At 27.5% G+C, this 20,986-nt stretch overlaps 1 protein-coding gene and 1 non-coding gene across 2 annotated transcripts; one reads left to right on the top strand and one right to left on the bottom strand.

The window, feature by feature from the left end:
* Positions 1–216: 216 nt before the first annotated feature.
* LOC122850337 (3-hydroxyisobutyryl-CoA hydrolase, mitochondrial-like) lies at positions 217–8,502 on the bottom strand. Its single transcript, XM_044149494.1, has 6 exons — positions 8,346–8,502; positions 8,121–8,179; positions 1,661–1,902; positions 1,103–1,564; positions 749–1,039; positions 217–385 (listed from the first exon to the last, which is right to left on the bottom strand). Exons 1-6 carry the CDS (start codon positions 8,500–8,502, stop codon positions 217–219), a joined length of 1,380 nt encoding a protein of 459 aa, XP_044005429.1.
* A 12,105-nt stretch (positions 8,503–20,607) lies between these two features.
* On the top strand, positions 20,608–20,714 carry LOC122850739. The gene has a single exon (XR_006373647.1). It is a non-coding gene; the product is annotated as a U6 spliceosomal RNA (small nuclear RNA).
* The last annotated feature ends 272 nt before the right edge of the window (positions 20,715–20,986 follow it).

Below are 20,986 nucleotides of genomic sequence, written 5' to 3'. Positions count from 1 at the left end.
ATTTTATATTACATCTGATAATTACGTATTAACTTATTTACTATATTTTTTTTTTCTAATTGTTGTATGAAACTTAAAAAAAAAACCTTTACTTCTCAGTTTTTTTTTTAATTTATTCGTTCTTTGCGAATTTATATTTAGACAAGACATTCTTGACAATTTTTTGCACCACAACGACAAATAATTGATTTGCCAGGAATTTAATTAACATCATAATTATAATTCCTCCTCATTAGCTTTCATTGCTTCAACAACTTCTACATAATTCAATATTGCAAAATATTCATCACCATAATCACCACCTTCATTTGCTCCTTGTTTGATTAATAATAATTTACCAGCATAAATACATTTAAATGAACCAATTGGTATATCAATCAGACATCTTTATATTTCTGGAATCATGTGCAGATTATTATTACTAAAAATGATTGTTCATAAATTTTTTGAATTAAATTTAATACATACAAATATAAATACAAATTGAAATTTAATAACAATAAATACATTAATTTTATAAATCCAAAATAATTGACAACATAATTTTCTATTGATTAATCAAGTGCTAGGGAATTCTACTTTGGTTCATTGTCTTTATCGATTATTCGAGCAATAAAAAAAAATCATTCATGGCTCAGAAAATTTCCACTTGTTATAAAATGATTATATAATTATTTTTTAACGAAAAAAAAAAAAATTACTTAATAATAATTACATAATTCTTAATTTTAATTGTTTATCCAAAGACATTGGTTGAAAATGATTATAAATATACTCATTTGTGACTTCAGCTAGAGTTTTTGGATTCCATACAGGCAAAAGGTCTTTATCAATCAACAAAGCACGAACACCTTCTTCGAAATCTGATTCGTTTTTTACTAAATTGCAATCCACAACATATTCCATTTTCAAACATTCAGCAAAGCTCATAGTTTTTCCTCGTTTGAAAATTTCCAAAGTTATTTTCAGACCAGTAGGTGACAATCCTTCAAGTGTCTCGATGACACTTTGAGCCCACGTGCTATTGTCTTCCTTCAATCTTATAAAAAAAACCAATTAATATATATTTTTTTAACTGAATATATATTTTTTTTTCAATTACCTTTTAATGATTTCTTCAACAGTATCACCAGAGAAACAATAGGCAATTTGTTTTGAATGATCAGCTAGACTCAGTTCAGCTGTTGAATCGTGCTCATCAAATTTATCAAGAATTTTACCAACATCAACAACACCAGGTGCTAAAAGAACTTCATTTAATTCTTTAAGTCGAGAAGAAGACACATGGTGTGTTGAAATTCCAGTAAGTTTAATGTCTCTTCCTTTTAATTTGTATCCTGTTAAACCAAGATAAAATCCAAGTTGTCCATTCATTCGTGGAAGAAAATAAGTAGCACCAGCATTTGGATAATATCCAATACGTGTTTCTGGCATTGCAAATACTGTTGTTTCTGTTGAAACTCTGTATTTTCCATGAATTGAGAGACCAGCACCACCTCCCATCACAATACCATTTATAATTGCCACGTAAGGCTTTTTGAAGGTTCCAACTAAATGGCTTGATCTTATTGAAAAAAAAAAAAACATTATTATTTTTTCCAACCAAATTATACAAATTATTTTAGATTGAAAATCATGATATAGTAAGATAAATACATACATATAGAGTTGACGAAAAGCATCTCTTACAATTTCTGTACCACCTGGTTTTGATAGATCAAAACTTATTTTCTTAATATCTCCACCAGCACAAAATACCTTTTCATCAGCTCCTTTTATCATTACAATTTGCTTTGTTGATTCCCATTGTCTTAAAACTTCATTGATTTTTTTTAACATTGAACCAGTCAGTGTATTCATGGCTTGTGGTTTGTTTAGAGTGATTAAACCTTTGTCACCAAACTATAAAATTTAATTAAAATTTAATTGCATAGGCTATTTTTATTTTCACAAATTATAAGCTTAATTACCTCTTCAAAGATGACATCTTTCTGGTTTTCTTTTGATAAATTATTTTGTGTAGTATATTTTTTTGTTGCTGAAATAATAAGATAATTATAATTTTTTAATTTATGATCATCAAACAATTATGTAAAGCTGTATTATTTAAACATTAATTACCTTGAATTCCTGAACACCATTTTCTTGATAAATAATTGCGAGGATTGTTGAGCATCATCAACTTTGAATAGCTTAACATTTTGAATATTTTTATTATTTTTATATAAATAAGTTAGCTAGCAGAATATTCACTTTATATATATATATGACAAATAATGAAGTGAATATGTCAAGTAAACTTTGATGAATGAAAATAATTTTTTCGTTAAGGATCTTTGAACGAGAATTGGGAAACTACAAAGGGTACCACCAGGTCCCCGGTATCACATATCCTGTTTCCTACAATTCACATACAGTTGTGTTTACCACGATATGGACAAAAATTATTGTTGCTACTATTACTTCACTCTCGACTTCAAAAAATTTTTCTTATTTTAAAAACACTGATTGTTCAACTTGTTAGATAGTGAATGTAATTTTTTTTTTCCTATAAATATTTCGAGATTTTCAACTATTTTAATCAGATAGTGTTTTTGTTGGCGGCTTTATTGGTAAACATACAGCGTGTAAAATAAATAATTTATCAGCTATTTCAATAAAGAAAATATTAACTTTTAAAGTCATTGGAAAAGAAAATAATTTTACCATTATTTATTTATTTATCTTTTCTATTTAATTTTATCAGTTATTTATTTACTAACGTGTGTCATGGACGCTTCGCACAAATTAATTTTGCCTTCAATTGATTTGTATTCATGATAATCATAGCAAACACTCACACCAATTCTTGTGTGTATCAATGATGTACAAACTATTTTATTTACAAAAAAAAAAAAAAAATACAATATATAAAATATTTATTTGTCTTTAATTTTGTGTCTTTAATTTTTTTTTTTAATATTTACTATCGTGTTCCTTCAATGAATAAGTCACGATAATTCCTGTATTGTTTTTCGATGAACTTGTGTGATTAAGTTTATAAATTAAAAATGATAAACATATGTTATGAAAAGCATAATAAAATGAATAATATTTTTATTTCCCATACAATTATATTTTTAAAATTATACATACAATAATAAAAACGTTGAATATAATTTAAAAATTTTAAGTAATTCAATTAATACATATAACCATTATAAAGATATTTCCTGATGAACATTTTCAAACTTCTTTGACGTTTATCACATATAAATGAAGCAGATAAATTATAATTAATTGCAGCATATGTACCAGCAATGTTTAAAGCTTCAAACTCATTAGAAATATTGATAAGATTAAAAGCAGGTGCTTCAGTAACACGAGAAATTGCAATTTCAACCTGATTTACGATTTTTTTTGTCAAGGGGGGGTGGGTGAGAAGAATAATGCTCGGAGAAATTTTATAACATTCAATATTAAAGATTGATTAGAGCCTCTTATAAAAAAAGGAAATGAAGACTTGCTTTAATTCTCAAATTGCATATTTAACAGGTATAAATAGCCATGAATTATGAGCATTAACAGCTGGAGAAAAAATGTCAATTGTTCAAACAATAATTCCATACCAATTAAAAAAGATGAACAAATATATGATAATTATGGGCCAAGTTGTTTTGAAAATGAACGTGATCAACGACAAGAACATCTTTTGAGGCATAATTTTACATGTGAATGTATAGCTTGTAAAAATAATTGGTCACTTAAATATATTGATGAAGATTTACCAAAACGTATTCAAACTCAGTACCATAAAATGAATGATGATTTTTTTCAAATTTCAATTCAAAGAAAATTAATTCAATCACATTATTCAAAATATTATTATAAAAATAATGATTGTCAAGCTAATTAAAAATTATTAAATGATGAAACACAAAATATTATTAAAAAAAAAAATTTGTTAACGCATTCGTTCCCGGTTGAAAATTGAAAATTTTCAAAACTTCGGCGAAAGCCTTTGTGGTTCCTACAGCTCTGAGATCAAATATTTATTAGATTTATTAAATTTTATATTAATAACACTTTATAGAAAAACATTCAATTTATACTTTTTTTTTAAATTTAAAAACGCTAAAATTATAAAAAGTTTTAATAAAAAAGAGAAATTAAGTATGAAAATTTTTTTTTTTCAAATTATGTAACAACATAAATACCGATTTTACCGATCGAGCGAGCAAGGTAAAGAAGGTTTGCAGCATAAACGCGAGTCGTTCTTAAAAAATATGAAAAACCGAATTGACAATAATTGTTTAGGCATTTCATAACTTTTGAACAAATCAACGTAGAAAAATTTTATAAAGCTCAAAAAATTCTTAATTAAATTTCTAAGAGCCACACTATTTTCATACAAATCGTAAAAATCAATCCTTCATGGTTATTTTTCCATTATAAGATAGTCCATAGTACTTATTGTTATAAACAATTGTTGATAACTCATTAATTTGAGCTCGGAGCGATTTTTATCAAAAGAGTGTGGCTCTCGGTATTCGAAAAACCAACAATTTAAGACTAAATTGAAGCTTTTAAGTTCAATTTTTCAAAAGTTACACGAAATCTAAAAAAACGTTAAATTTGTTTTTTCGTTAATTAACAAATTTCTAACAATAGTGAAAAAAGTTTTATTCCTCAATTAGATAGATTTTTTAATGCCAAGTATTCTGGCAAAAAATCGCATCCATGATTTGTTTTTAGTTTTCTTAATAATCCGACTTAAAAATTTACCAATAACCTTCTTTTGTTAATAATAAAGTGATAAACAATTGAGTAACTTTTTATCATATCCTTGATTATAGTATTTTTTCTAAGGTTTAATTTGGTCCTAGTACGAACTTTCTATCTACTTTACTTTAGGAGATATGAACGTTTTTTCATTTGGTCGTACAAAAAACAATACTAGTAGGCTTACACTCAGAGAAGGATAAGTTAACAGTTAACATACCAATATGTTTACATTAAACATACAAAAGTTTGATGTTAAGATATATATATTAACAATAAACATAGATATCTTAACTGTTAACATACGTATGTTTATAGTTAACATACGTATCTTTACGCGGCCAAATATTTTGATGCCCCAGTCTACTTCTTGTAATCTTTTTTTTTTGACATTATATTGTGATACTATTCTAATTGTAATATAATATAATATGTACTCGTGTTGTCATAAATTTATTTGAAGTTAGTTTTTTTGTAAATTCATTCTTAATTTTACATTAAATTTTCATATTTACATACGTAAATTTCTTCAACTATCAGCCTAACTTTCAAATTGTGTCAATTACAGATATCTTAATAGTTAACATACGCATATTAACTATTAAGATACGTATGTTTAATGTTAATATATATATCTTTGATGTAAACTTATCAGCCACCACCCATTTTAACATGGCATATGTTAACATTAAACAGGATATGTTAACTGTTAACATATCCTTCTCTGTGTATACGCCTACGTAAAATATGTTAAAAAATTTATAATGGTCTTATTGTTGATTGTGTGTACTTGTTTGGACTTGTGTGATTGTATAAATTTTTATTACGGAGGCTATAGGAGCCATGCCCCGAGTGGAAATTGTGAACATTGATTTCAAATCCATTCTTGATCAAGATGCTTGATCAAATCTTGATCAAGAACGTAACGCTAAACGTGATCAATATTTGATCAAGACTTGATCAAGATATTTCATCAAAACTTGATCGAAAAATTGAAAAAAAAAAAAATTATTCACAAATTATTATTTTTTTTATTATTGTATTATGAAGTGTGATGATGTCATAGTGAAGATTTAGATAATAATCGGGCGCGGAAGTTTTTTTTTTTTTTTTTCTAATACACGGTAACCAGGAATCGAACCGACGAAGTATAGATTGACGTGGTAACGGGTGCGCTTTAGACCGCTCGACCACGGAAGGAAACGATGTACCGTGTGATTTGTTGAAGCTTATATATTTAGATCAGTCTTGAGACATTATTAGGCCACGTTTGGCGTTTTTTTTCTCAGTAAAAAAACTTTTATCAATATTTAAAAAAAAAAAATCGTAATAATGAACATAATATATAATAAATTAAAAAGTTAATGTTTTCTTGATCCTATCTTGATCAAGATAAATATATCTATATTTATATTAAATATAACAAAAGAACAAGTAACAAAATAAATATTTATTGATCAATTCGTGATCAAGTTTCGATCAAGACGGCCTTATCACAGACGAGTTAAAGTTTTCTTGATCCTATCTTGAGGAGGTTGTCCTTAATAAAGCATTTTGATCAAATCTTGATCAAAACTTGATCAGGTTTCCTGAGTTAAGGCAACATTGATCAAGTATTGATTAAGATTGGGAGCAAATCAAGCTAGCCTGAACAGATTTCTACTCGGGGCATAAGCTCAGCCACAGTCTTGAATTCATCGGCGAAAAAAAAAAAAACGCTCATAACTTACGAACTAAGTAACCGAGGGACTTTCAAAAGAAGCGCATTAAAAAACTCTATCGCCCGCGTCATAGATTTTTTGCTCTATTGATAATAGCTTTTAATCAAAAAACTAAAATGTAAATTTTGAAATCTTTTACGTAGGTGGGACGCTTTGCGTCACCTACGTATTGAATTTGTCTAAGAAAAAAAAAAAAGTGTCGTAGCTCCTTAGCCAATAGACCTAGAGACTTCATATTATGATCAAATGAAGCGTATTTTCAATACCTAAAATTCGTATATTTTCGTTTTTTTAAAAAGTAATTATTAAAGCCGTAAATGCTAAAAATATCAAATTTGTCATTTTGTCTTTTTTTTAAAAAAAAATTAATAACTCTTAAACTATCCATCCGATTAACTTCCACCGACTAATTTAAAGTTTCATTTTATTTTTATCTACAATTTGCCGCAAATATGAACGCGATATCTTAAAAATTGACAAAGATATTGATGATTAATTACAAAATTTTATTTTCGGAGTCACGGAACTGATTAACATTGGAATCTGTCAAAATTATATTGAGGCAGATTAGTCGCACGAAGTTGGCAGCCCTGCTCAGTAAAACGCACTCACACAGATGAACATATGTTTATAATAATATTCCGTAGTAAACAAAACGACATAACCTATGAGCAATATGACATTTATTTAAAAAAAAAAAAAAATGAACCGATTAATAATTGCACAGGACCCACCGGAGTATTGAAAATTTTAATTTTCGTCACAAGTGATTTTCAATATGAATTTTTTCTTACTTAAAAATTTGTGGTGCCTAAACTATCCATCACAGAGTATTTATCGCCAGAGGTATTTTGTTCGTAAATCTTTTCTGTTTTATATTTCATTATTCTTAAATTATTATTTATGTAACTTAAAATAGTACATACGTTTTTATGTGAAAATTTTACAAGTTATAAAAACGGCGCAATAAATAACTTGACGCAAAATTATAGTAGAGACTTCATATTAGGCTCAATTTATGTGTCTCAGAAAACTCTATCGCCCGCTTTGCAAAATTCCTTTCTATTTATAAGAGTTTTTGAGAAAAAAAAAAAAAAAAACTATAAAATGAAAAAAAAATTCTGATATTTAATTTTTTTTCTCGAAAACCGTTATTGAGAGAGGAAAAAATCCCTAACGTCGTTACTAGATTTTTTTGAGCCGCATATAATTTGAGCCTAATACAAACTCCCTATCTTGATTATAACAAAAGTTATGGCTCGCCGAAAAGCAATAAAAATAACAATGGTCCTAGCCGGAGTATTGAAGATTTTTAATTTTCAACGGGTAACGCTGGCCACATGCCCCAACAAATGTTACCAGGTCTTTTTTTTTTTTTATCTCCTGTTTTTAAAATGTTTGAATCAAACGGTGGAAACTCTGGATCAAACGGTGGAAAGTAGAATTGATTTCGCGGAACAAGCACTATAAAAAATAATAAATTTATGACTACATTGATAATTAAGCAATAACACTAGTATTAATAAATAAATCAATCATAATCTTACAGGAGGATGAATTTTTGATAGGTCATTTTTATTTTTTTTTTATTAATTGTCCAGATGTTTCGTTTGGTGGATGATTGCCGTTACGCTTTACTTCTTTAACATCTTCTTTTTCCACAATTTGTCTCTGACTTAATTTTTGCGGAACAAGCACTATAAAAAGTAATAAAATTATAAATATATCAACGATAAAACAATGAAAATTTTATCAATAAAAAACTTGAACATAATTTTACCAGTAGAATTTTTTGGTGTCTCATTTTCTTTTTGGTCCGATTCGATAAATGTTTTTGTACCTGCGTTACAAACGTTTTTCTACCTTTTTTCTCATCATAACAATGATCGTTTCGTACTATTTCTTTAAGATTCAATTGATGTAAAGGTTGTAAACAAGAATTATTTATTGATGATATTGTAGTTGTTGAATAATTTTGTGCTGAGTTTGCTGTAACGTGAAATGAGACTGCTTGGACCATATGTTAATCCATCACGTGTTGAAGTTGCTACATCAACATCCATATTGTCTGTAAATTAATTAAAAAAGACAAATTCCGAGTAAATGCGGAGAAATATTTTCACCAGGGAATGAACGAGCTAGGCCGAGTGTAACCGAGTGTGAGAGCGACAACAATATATTTCCCTCTCAACTTTACCCTGAAACTTTTAGCATGAGATGTTATAGAAGAATTGAATCAAGAAGTGACACAATTGTGACACAATTCATATTTTGATATTTTTTTTCTTCGGTTACACTCGACCACGCTCGTTCATTCCCTGGTGAAAATATTTCTCCGCGATTTTTCCTGAATTTCTTCTTGATTACTCCGAATTTCTCCGCATTTACTCGGAATTTGTCTGCGATTACTTCGAATTTCTCATAAATTGACCCATGCGGAGAAATGAGTGGAGAAAGGTATCAAAATTTTTTCCGAATTTTCTCCGAATCGACTTGGGTGGGGAAACGTTCGGAAATATTTTTCCACGATGAGAATACGCGGAGAAACATTATTACAGAGAAATTCTTCCGAAATCAATAACGACGAGAATATTATAGAAGAATTAAATCAAGAAGTGACACAATTGGAAAAAAAAATATCAAAATATGAATATTTTAAAGAAAATACTGTTGAATCAATGGTTAATATTAAGGGTAAATCTTATATATCTGTATATAAGTTTAATTGTTATATAATTAATTATTAAATTATAAAATTATCTATTAATTTACAGACAATATGGATGTTGATGTAGCAACTTCAACACGTGATGGATTAACATATGGTCCAAGCAGTCTCATTTCACGTTACAGCAAACTCAGCACAAAATTATTCAACAACTACAATATCATCAATAAATAATTCTTGTTTACAACCTTTACATCAATTGAATCTTAAAGAAATAGTACGAAACGATCATTGTTATGATGAGAAAAAAGGTAGAAAAACGTTTGTAACGCAGGTACAAAAACATTTATCGAATCGGACCAAAAAGAAAATGAGACACCAAAAAATTCTACTGGTAAAATTATGTTCAAGTTTTTTATTGATAAAATTTTCATTGTTTTATCGTTGATATTTATATTTTTTTATTATTTTTTATAGTGCTTGTTCCGCAAAAATTAAGTCAGAGACAAATTGTGGAAAAAGAAGATGTTAAAGAAGTAAAGCGTAACGGCAATCATCCACCAAACGAAACATCTGGACAATTAATAAAAAAAAAATAAAAATGACCTATCAAAAATTCATCCTCCTGTAAGATTATGATTGATTTATTTATTAATACTAGTGTTATTGCTTAATTATCAATGTAGTCATAAATTTATTATTTTTTATAGTGCTTGTTCCGCGAAATCAATTCTACTTTCCACCGTTTGATCCAGAGTTTCCACCGTTTGATTCAAACATTTTAAAAACAGGAGATAAAAAAAAAAAAAGACCTGGTAACATTTGTTGGGGCATGTGGCCAGCGTTACCCGTTGAAAATTAAAAATCTTCAATACTCCGGCTAGGGCCATTGTTATTTTTATCGAAATCGTTATAGGCACTCATACGGGGAAATTTCCGGGAAATACCGGGACATTTACGGGTTTCACACACAATGTAATCAGTCCTACATATACAACGGTGGCTATATTTACCGTGAATTTTCTCGTAACTTGTATAAATGTCCCCGTAAATTCCCCCGTATTGAGTGCCAATAGCGTTACCGTATTTTTGTTGCTTTTCGGCGAGCCATAACTTTTGTTATAATCAAGATAGGGAGTTTGTATTAGGCTCAAATTATATGCGGCTCAAAAAAATCTAGTGACGACGTTAGGGATTTTTTTCTCTCTCAATAACGGTTTTCGAGAAAAAAAATTAAATATCAGAATTTTTTTTTCATTTTATAGTTTTTTTTTTTTTTTTTTCTCAAAAACTATTATAAATAGAAAGGAATTTTGCAAAGCGGGCGATAGAGTTTTCTGAGACACATAAATTGAGCCTAATACGAAGTCTCTACTATAATTTTGCGTCAAGTTATTTATTGCGCCGTTTTTATAACTTGTAAAATTTTCACATAAAAACGTATGTACTATTTTAAGTTACATAAATAATAATTTAAGAATAATGAAATATAAAACAGAAAAGATTTAAAATGAATGTAAAATGAAAAAAAATAAGAGTTTATAGATAAATTATTCAATTTTTATTTAACTTGAAAAATTTAAAGAATAATACATTTTTCATTTTGTTAAATAATTAATTACGCCAAGTTATAAAATGTAACTTAAAAAAAAAAGAAAAAGACAAGTGTCTAACTTTAGACAAATTTATTATTATTATTGATTATTAATTTTATAATATATATTGTAACAATTTACGTTTTACAGAGAATACACGTTTTGATAAACTAATCAAGTTGATAAATAAATACAAGAACGACTGGATAAATTGTTAAAATACTTTATATAAATATACTTTGAATCAAAGCATGTACTTGTTAAGATGATAAATCATAAAAAATAATAAGAGTAATTATTTAAAAAATAAGCCTAATTAAAAAAAAATCGAGTAGAAATTCAATTATTTACCAACAACCTTAAAAACAAAATCTAATAAAGTTTATCTAAAAACTTCAAAATGTTATTGTATTTTGTAATTAATCTTTGATGATAATTTATTATTATTATTAATAAATAAATACTATGAGTCATCATAAACATTAAAACAAAATATATATTTTAATTATTTAATCATTATTTATATTTTATTATATATATTTTAATCATTTTATATTATTATTTATGTAGATTATTTACTAATTTACTAATTTTAACTGTAGAAGACAACGAAGGCGCGCTTCGCGCGTAGTGTTGCTGCGGTAGACGATAATCACGATACGATACGATACGATAATCACGATAGACGATACGATAATGCAAATTTTTATCGTGACGATATGACGATACGATACGATAATACCTTCACGATAATTACGATAATTGCGATAATATCGTCAAAAAATATATATATTTTTTTTTTTTTTATTTATTTAAAAAATTGCAATAAACAATTCTAATTTGAGAGAATTTTCAATGTTCATTTAAGCTTTAAAAGAATTCTGAAAAAAAATTTAATTAATATTAATTTAGATAATGAGTATAATAATTTTTTAATCCATTTATTTATTTTAAGTTCAAGTATATAATCTTAAAAATAATTATTTGAGGTATTATATATCAGTAATATATTACTCAGAAATTTGATATATTATTGCATTATCATGGCTGGAAATAAAATTGCAATGTTATTAATAATAACTAATAATAAATATAAGATGACATACGTCAACGTATATATCTATATGTTGTTTTTTGTAGATACCTACTAAATAATATTTTCTTTTAAAAATATAATATTTTAATTAAAAAAAGAAAACGATGATAGAATAAAATTTTTTTTTCCATGTTTTTAAATTTTTTTTTCAAGATTTTTCATAATATCATCTGCTAATAAACACTTAAACCAAGAATTTAAACATAACAAGTATTCTATATTTTCATCACTTAGTTTATTACGATGTTTTCTTAAAACCAATCCAGCAGTCGAAAATAGACGTTCAACTGGTGTGCTTGATGCACATATTGCCAATAAGTCTCTGGCCATTTTGGCCAATCTTGGAAAATTGTTTTCATTAACTTTCCACCAATCTAGAATATTATTTTTTTGATCAGCTCGTGGCATGTTTAAATAACTTTCTAACTCTGATTCCCAGTCTTGGTTTTTTTTTCTACCAGTGCTGTACAGTTCATCCATACTTTTAGTATATTCATCTGAATCACTTTCAACTGTCTCTTGAATTGTTTCATTGTTTTCATTTATTGTATCAGCATATTGTGTTCTGTAAATATCTTGGAAAGTATTATATGATTCTTTTTTTAATTCTTTTCCCCAAGAAGTCCTTTCAAATATTTCCAGTTTGTGTCGAGGATCAAGAATTAGTACAGCACAATAAATCCAGTTCGACTTGTGATAGTGTTTTAATATTTTATCACGACCAGCTTGAAAAGCACGAATCAAAGTCTCATCAATGACTGTCCTATCATTTTTTTTATCAATGTCATGACATATTTTTTCAATATTATCAAGTAAAATATTAATTCCAACTACAACCAAAGGTAGTGTTGCATATTGATCTCCACTCAGCTTTTCTGAGAGTACTTTGAAGCTCTTTAAAAATTTTTGGATTGTCTGGAGCAAGGACCATTCATGGTCAGTGATGTCCAAGTGTTGTAAATTTAAATCTTTGTCTGATGTAAGAGATGAGATGGATTTTTTCATTTTAATTCCAGCAGTAATCAAATCATGACTACTATTCCATCTTGTTGATACATCTAGAGGCAATTCATTCTTTTTTTCTTCATGAACATGACAATAGCTTTCAAGTTTTTTACTCAGTTGTTGAGACCTTTTTAACTTTTTACAAATACCTCGTAATTTAAGAAGTGGTGGAAGTTTCTTGTTTTTATCATTATCATCATCATCATCTTCTGAGCTATCATCTTCATACAAATCATAAAATTCTTTGTCTGACTCAACATCAACATGTAATTCTTTGAGTACATTTTGAGCAGCTAAATTGAGAATATGTGGGAAGCAACGAAAATGCTGCAACTCAGCTTGAAACTCAATATTTTTTTCATTCAATTTTTTTTCTACCTCCTCAATAAAAACCTTGTTGACTGAAGCATTGTCTACTGTGATACCTTGAATTTTTTTTTCCAAACCTGCTTCACTTAGACAAGCAACAAACATTTCAGCAATGTCAACACCAGCATGAAGGCCTTGACATGGAATAAAATCAATTGCTAATGAACACATCTTCCAATCATCGTTGATAAAATGACCAGTCACACCATAGTATGACTTGGTACGAATTGAAGTCCAGCCATCAACTGTAAATGATATTTTAGAATCATTTTCTTTTAATTTGTCCATCACCATGGCCCTGGCTTTATTGTAAGTGTTAACAACTGCTCCTGTCATAGCTGTACAACATGGAGGTTTTAAATGAGGATTTATTCCACGAAATAATTGTTGAGTCAAGTCATCATCGAAAAAACTGAGTGGAAGATATTTAGCAGCAACCCATTCTACTGATTTTAAAACAAATTTCTCTTGATTCCAAACCTACAATAATATTTTTAAATGTATTAAACAACTGTTAAATTATAAAGAACTGTCTAAAAAAAAAAATTGTCAAAGTACCTGGTTTTTTTTATTGTGATGAAAAACGTTGAGTAGAGACTGCTGTTTTTTATCTTGAACTTCTTTGGTGGCAATGTGTTGTTGAAAAATATCAGGATGTTGTAATTTCAAGTGACTTCGTAGTCCAGAGGTGTTGGATTTAGGTGTCGCTATTTTTTTGTCTATTTTTTTTTCCTTGCAAAGTTTGCAAACACCAAATTTCTTTGACTTGATAATTATCCAGTCATAATAATCGTCATATAGTCCTGGTCTTCTTTTCACTTGATCTGGATGTGTCAGTTCAACCTGCAGGTTATTTTGATTGTCTAACTGAGTACTTGATACATCATCCAAAATTACATCATCATTATCACTTGGGTTTGTTTCTTTCTCAGTTTGTATGATTTCACCTTTGTTATTACGCTTCATATTTGTTTTATATATTAATTAAAAAAATATTAACCCAATGATATTTTATATTTTAGATTTTTATATATTTTTTTATTTTGACATTGATATTGCGTTGTAATAGTATAGCAACTTGGAGGTTAATCATAACAAAAGTAAGTTATTGAGATCTATCAGAATCCTCGGTCAATAAACTTATTTTCTTTGTTAACTGTTATTTTAGCCAATAACACGTAACTTAAATAGAATTACCCAATCACAAATATTACATTCCAGTCAATCCAAACTGGTCCAGCACTAGTGGTAAGATTTTAATTTTTGCCCTAGAGTGTGCTGTCTTATATTTTATAATAACTCGGGCTCAACCGATTTATGTTTATATTTCAACCAATTTAAAAGTAAACAAAAAATATAATTCTATATTCAACGTAATCTGGACAGATTAAATCAAATGAAAAATTTAACGATTATATTTATATTTATTTGTTTTTTTTTTCTTCATACGTATAGTAATGCCCAGCAGAATAAATCTCAGTAATATGACGACAAAATAAAAATTATAATATTAAATAATAAAATATCAGAATTATTTAATTTTATAATATAAATAATAAAAATTATTCACAATAATATCGTCATATTCACGACAATCTCGTGACATTAACGATAATATCGTCATATTCACGATAATCTCGTAGTATTAACGAAATTATCGACGATAATATTGACGATAATTTGACGATAATTTTGACGATAATTTTGACGATATTCACGATATTCACGATACGATACGATAATGCCCTCGACGATACGATAATATCGTGAAAATTTGACGATACGATACGATAATGCCTGGATTATCGTATCGTATCGTATCGCGGCAACACTATAATCGCGCGATTATTTTGTTGTATACAATATATATATATATATATATATATATTTGTTTCTTTTTTTTATATGTTAAATATTAATAATAATAATATATGATAAATATTAATTAAATATCTTCGAGTCATTGAGAGCAATTGAAAATAAAAGCCAAAGTGTGCATGATTGTTGGATTGTGGTTAAAAAAAATCGTAAAAAAAAAAAAGGAAATTAGCGCAAGTGTGGGTATGGTCGGTTTGTAATTAGGTGGTACACGTCGGGATCGACAAAGTACAACTACCGCCTCGAGTACCTCAAGTCCTGCCCCAGTATTAAATGCAAATCCTTCAGCCAGTGCAGCAGCAACAGCTGCCATCGGTTCAGACGAGTGTCGCTCCAGCTTCACCTACTGTCTCAGCTCAAAAGGAAGATTTTCAATCAATGATGGTTGGTTCACTAAGTTCCATTGTAACAACATCACCTGGATCACATAATCGTAATGATATTATTAGAATTAATAGTAATCATCAAACAAATTGTACAACAACTGGAAGTGTTACAACAATACCAACAACAAATGAAGGTGGTGGTAGTGGTAAAGCAGCAGCACCATCACCATACTGTGTTTTTTGTCTTCGTGATGCTAGAGAAATTAAAAAAACTGGTGGCTCTAAAGAATTGATCTCTTGCAGTGATTGCGGTCGTTCAGGTAAGATTGAGGAAAAAACAAAACGCAAATATATATACCCGACGAACAAATCACAATTAATATATATTTATCAATTTTTTTTTTAATTTTTCCTTTTAATTTTATATTTTTAATTTAAAAAATATAAACTATTTATTTATTACAAGTATATATTTTAAATTAAAAATTTAAAAATAAAAGGTAAAAATATTTTTAAAAATAACAATTTGAAATCACCCGAGTGGAAATCTGGTCAGGCTCAACGGATTTGATATCCGATCCTGATCAAAAATTGATCAAGTTATCTTATTTCAGAAAGCTTGATTAAATCCTGATCAGGATTTGATCAAGATATTCTTTTGCGTTCAATTTCATGTTAACTTGATCAAGATAGCATCAAGTATCTTGATCACATCCTGATCAAGTGAACCTGGTCAAATCTTGATCAATAAATCATCAATTTGGATGATTTCGAATAAATATTTTTTTAAAACAAGTTTCCCTGTTCAAGATAGGATCAAGTGTCTTGATCACATTCTGATCAAGTGAGTCTGGTCAAAACTTGATCAAAAAATCACCAAGTTAGATGATTTAAGATAAATATTTTTTTTAAACAATTTTCCCTGTTCAAGATAGGATCAAGATTCAAGTGTCTTGATCACATCCTGATCAAGTGAGTCTGGTCAAATCTTAATCAAAAAATCATCAAGTTAGATTACATACATACATTATAAACATTTTATTTTAAACAAATTTTTTTTTTTAATAGTAAATTATAAAATAAAAATAACGCGACAAATTGTAGACTTTTAATAAAAATGCCACGGAAAAACATCACACCAGTTACTGAGAATATTTTTATAATATAAATTTGGATGCAATAATTCGATTTTAAATTATTTTTATGAATGTGATATGTAAACTATTATTCTGTGATATGTTTTAATTTTATTTGTCGCTCCTATTATGTTTTTACGAATTAATTTAAATTTATCAAAAAATGTATAACTATAAGGGAAATTTCTACCAGGGTTATAAATGAATATTGAAAAATAAATGTTTAATAAATTGCAAAAAATTTTAATTGAAATAGTGTTTATTAAATTGATTTTTGTATAATTTTTCTAGTGAACAATTAAACGACTTAGGTCTTTATCAATCCGGTCGGCGTTCCAGGTTCCAATGTTTTTAATAATCTCTCTTCGACGATTCTTTTTTAACAGATATAACCAAGGTTCAGTAATGTTTGAGTATATAATACTTAAATTTGGATGTTTACTTCTTCGTTCATCAGATTTTATAAAAGCTTTCCATTGAGGATACACATCAAATTTACATTTGCATATTTCTAATTCACCTTTTGGATATGGTTTAAATCCATTTGGGTCACCATAGCAGCATGCTAAGCATAAAGACCTGAAATAATAATGAGGTTTTTTTTTTATCAATTTAACAATATGACAGATTGTTAATAATAACTATACCTCAAATTATTTTCTTTATAGTTTTGACACGTTGAACAGCTTGTGTGTGTACTAAAACCATTTGGTAAACAAGTTGTTCGCAAGAGGTCAATATCAGGCCATTGTGAGTTAGCAATACCCATCTGAAAAAAAAAAAATAATGAGTAATTACCAGCATCGAAATACCAAAACTATTAATCTATAAATGACGTATTACTTGTAAAAACGCAATTGTCTTTCTTGTTTATTAATTTAAAGGTAAAATATTACTCACCGAAACGATCAGAATAGAAATGATGATTAATTTCAGCATAATCACAATTTAAGAAAAAATTTTAAATGTTTGAGGTGCAATTTGCAAAGTGGAGTCTATAATCTATATATGATAAATTCAGATAAATTAAATACGTGGTGGAAAGTGGTCAATAACCCTACTTTTCCAAAACCATTTGCTGATTCCTGTCAAAGGCTGCCAATTATTGCATTTTTCTTTTTTCTTTTTTTTTGCCAACCGTACCAACCGAACTGCACTTTAGAAATTGCAATAAAAGCTGACTTTACATCCCTAGAGATCACTACATTTTATCTAGATAAACTGAAAATCACTAAAAATTTTAGAATTACGGAGGCTAGGAGCCGAAAGGCTCAGCCGCAGTATTGGATTTATCCCCAAAAAAAAAAAAAAAGTTTATAACTTTTAAACTAATTGTCGTAAAGACTTTGGATTTTGCTTAAAAGCAGTGGCTTTAGAAATCCTATCGCCCCTAATAAAAAAAAACATTATCTATTCGTATTTTTCAAAAAAAAATTAGAGTTTTTATAAAATTGTAAAAAATAGAATTTTGGAAATATTTTCGTAATTTTTTGTTCAATAATAGAAAAAAATTGACCATTGGAATCAAGACAAACCCCTTAAGGGGCGATAGAGTTTTGAAAACCACGTTTTTTGAGCTTAATTTGAAGTCATTCCGTTGATTCTAACAAAAGTTATAGCTTGCCTTAACTCGAACGAAAAAAAAAAAAAATTGATTTCGAGAAAAATAAAAAAAAATGTACTATTATTGTATTGTTACTTTTAAAAATCATTTAACAGATAAAATTTAACACGGCCCTAGCCGGAGTATTGAAAATTTTTAATTTTCAACGGTAACGCGGGCCACACGCCCTAACAAACGTTACCAGATCTTTTTTTTTCGTTTGAAAATGCAGCTGAGTACATATTATCGTAGATAACAAGAGAATGTGTGCGAGGAAAAATAATTAATGGAACTCGCGAGGCCTAGCGGTCGTTTTTCAATTAATTTTGAACATGTTTTTAAGTGTTAATTCAATTAATTATTGGCAATGGTATTTAATAAATATAACTCCATCATTTGATAAAAATCTGCTTGTTTTATATCGTGTTTATGATATTGATTGGACATTTACAAATACAAAAAAAAAAAAAAGATGTTTTATTGTATCAAAATCCGTAATGACTAGTGTTGCCGCGATTGCTTTTAATTATTTTTTTAATCAATTAACGTTTAATGTACAAAATACTTTATTACTCACATAATTGAACACTATTATCTAAATAGCCTTCACAAACTTTGCACAATCAAATTATGTCATTTGAATAATTTTTGTTATATACAAATATGTTTAAATTGAAATTTTGATAATATATTTTTACATTGTAATTGAGAACTATTGTATTATATTATAAATTAGAAACTAAAAATTAAATTTTTAAAATATTTATTGTAAGCCAAACAATTTATTTCAAATATGCCTACAAATCAAGATGATCAAAAACTGTTCCATCAATTTTCAAAAGAGCAATAACAGGAGAATCAGTTGCATATCATTCTGTAACATGATCTAATTTTTTAAAATCACGGAGTATTCTATTTAAAATCATTTTTCTACAAGACAAAACCATTGGATGCAGATAGTGATGAGACCTTGGTGCAGATGTAGCTCTTTGTATTGCATCACCCATGACAACAAGTGTCTAGCTATGATCTAAAATAGAACAAAATAATTAATTTAATATTTTTAGAATAATAACAAATATACAATATAAATCAATATTTGATTAAATATTTATAATTATTTACGTATGAAGTTAATGTTGTTATTTGTGTACCACCAGGAGCTCCAATAATCATTCTAACATCACCATTTGATGTTATAATAATTGATGGTACCATTAATGAAAGTGATCGTTTTTCACCTTCAACTTTATTATTTTTCTTAACTCCTAGTAATGAACATGTATTTATTAATTAAGTAATTGAAAAATCATCCATTGCATTGCTACAAATGTCTGATAAGTGATAACTTATATTTGTTCACTTCTAAAACTGTAAATGAAAACTAAAAAATAATGTATGATAGTTTATTATAATTAAAAACAGAATAAATATTAAAATTATACATGATTCATCGACTTACTGTCCATTAAGACCACTAGTTACAGCAATAGCATCACCATTTGGTGCTATTACTGATATTTGCGATATTCCATGATCCCTTAGAAGATTCTCAGCATCTCCATAATGACTTGATTCATTAAAAGTTCTTTTATCGAATTAAATTCATCAAAAATATTCGATATTAAAATTAACCAGATAAATTTAATGTAAATAATTTTTTAAATCTTCAATAGTCATGCTGTTTTGTTCCTGATTTACATGTATAAAAGAATATTTGATATTTTTGCAATCATTTGTAATAATTGCTTTATTAGTTTTTTAAAAGAAGGGACTTTTTTAAATTTAGATATTTTAAATATTTTAAATGAGATATTTTGGTATTTCATAACAGTCATTTATATCCAAGTAAGTAACATTATCTAAATTTTTTATAATATTGGACAACATAAATTCATCAACATGTGTATTTTTTAAATTTAAATAAAGGTTCTTGCACTCTTAATTGATACAAGTATATACAATGCTTAATTGTTCATCAAAATAATTATACAAAAATCAATTTACATCAAAAATAAGATTTTCTGCAATTTATCAATATTTATTTATTGATATTTATTTTACATGTAATATACTCACAAAAAGAAAATATATTCCAACAAACAAATCTAATTTTTTATTTGATTTTCTAAAAATAATTGATATTCCATATAAAAAAAAAAATTAATTGTAGACTCACAATCATTACCATTTTACTATTTCTAACGTGTGTATGTTTAATAAAAATGTCACGGAAAAACATCACACCAGTTATTGAGAATATTCTTATAATATAAATTTAGATGCAATAATTCAACGTTAAATTGTTTTTCTAAATAATGAAAGAATTGTCGAATTTATAGTTAATTAGAATTTGAGATATAGATTAATAAGTGAAAGGATAATTTTTCTCGCATGTGGTCAGATAGTGTTTGGTTTGTATATGTACGATGTGAGAGTGTTTGCTTACGTACTTGCTTCGGCAGTACATATATTAAAATTGGAACGATACAGAGAAGATTAGCATGGCCCCTGCGCAAGGATGACACGCAAAATCGTGAAGCGTTCCACATTTTTTTATTATTTTTCATAAATTTTTTTTTTATATACAGTTTACACTCATACAACCAAATGATGATAAACCAGCTCCATGAATAAATGTAAAAAGAAGGATTAAAAAAGGAGATTTGTTTTGTAGGATATATCATATGATTTTTTTTTGTGAACATATTATATCTTATAAATAAATATCAATAAATAAATGTTTGATAAATTGCAAAAAATTTAAATTAAAATAGTGTTTATTAAATTGATTTTTGTATGATTTTTTTAGTGAACAATAAAAAAAC

Source organism: Aphidius gifuensis, linkage group LG2 (assembly GCF_014905175.1).
Source record: "Aphidius gifuensis isolate YNYX2018 linkage group LG2, ASM1490517v1, whole genome shotgun sequence".
In the NCBI taxonomy this organism is placed as follows: Eukaryota; Metazoa; Arthropoda; class Insecta; order Hymenoptera; family Braconidae; genus Aphidius; species Aphidius gifuensis.
The sequence above is the reverse complement of the archived record's forward strand: the minus strand, read 5'-3'. Positions and strand labels throughout refer to the sequence as shown.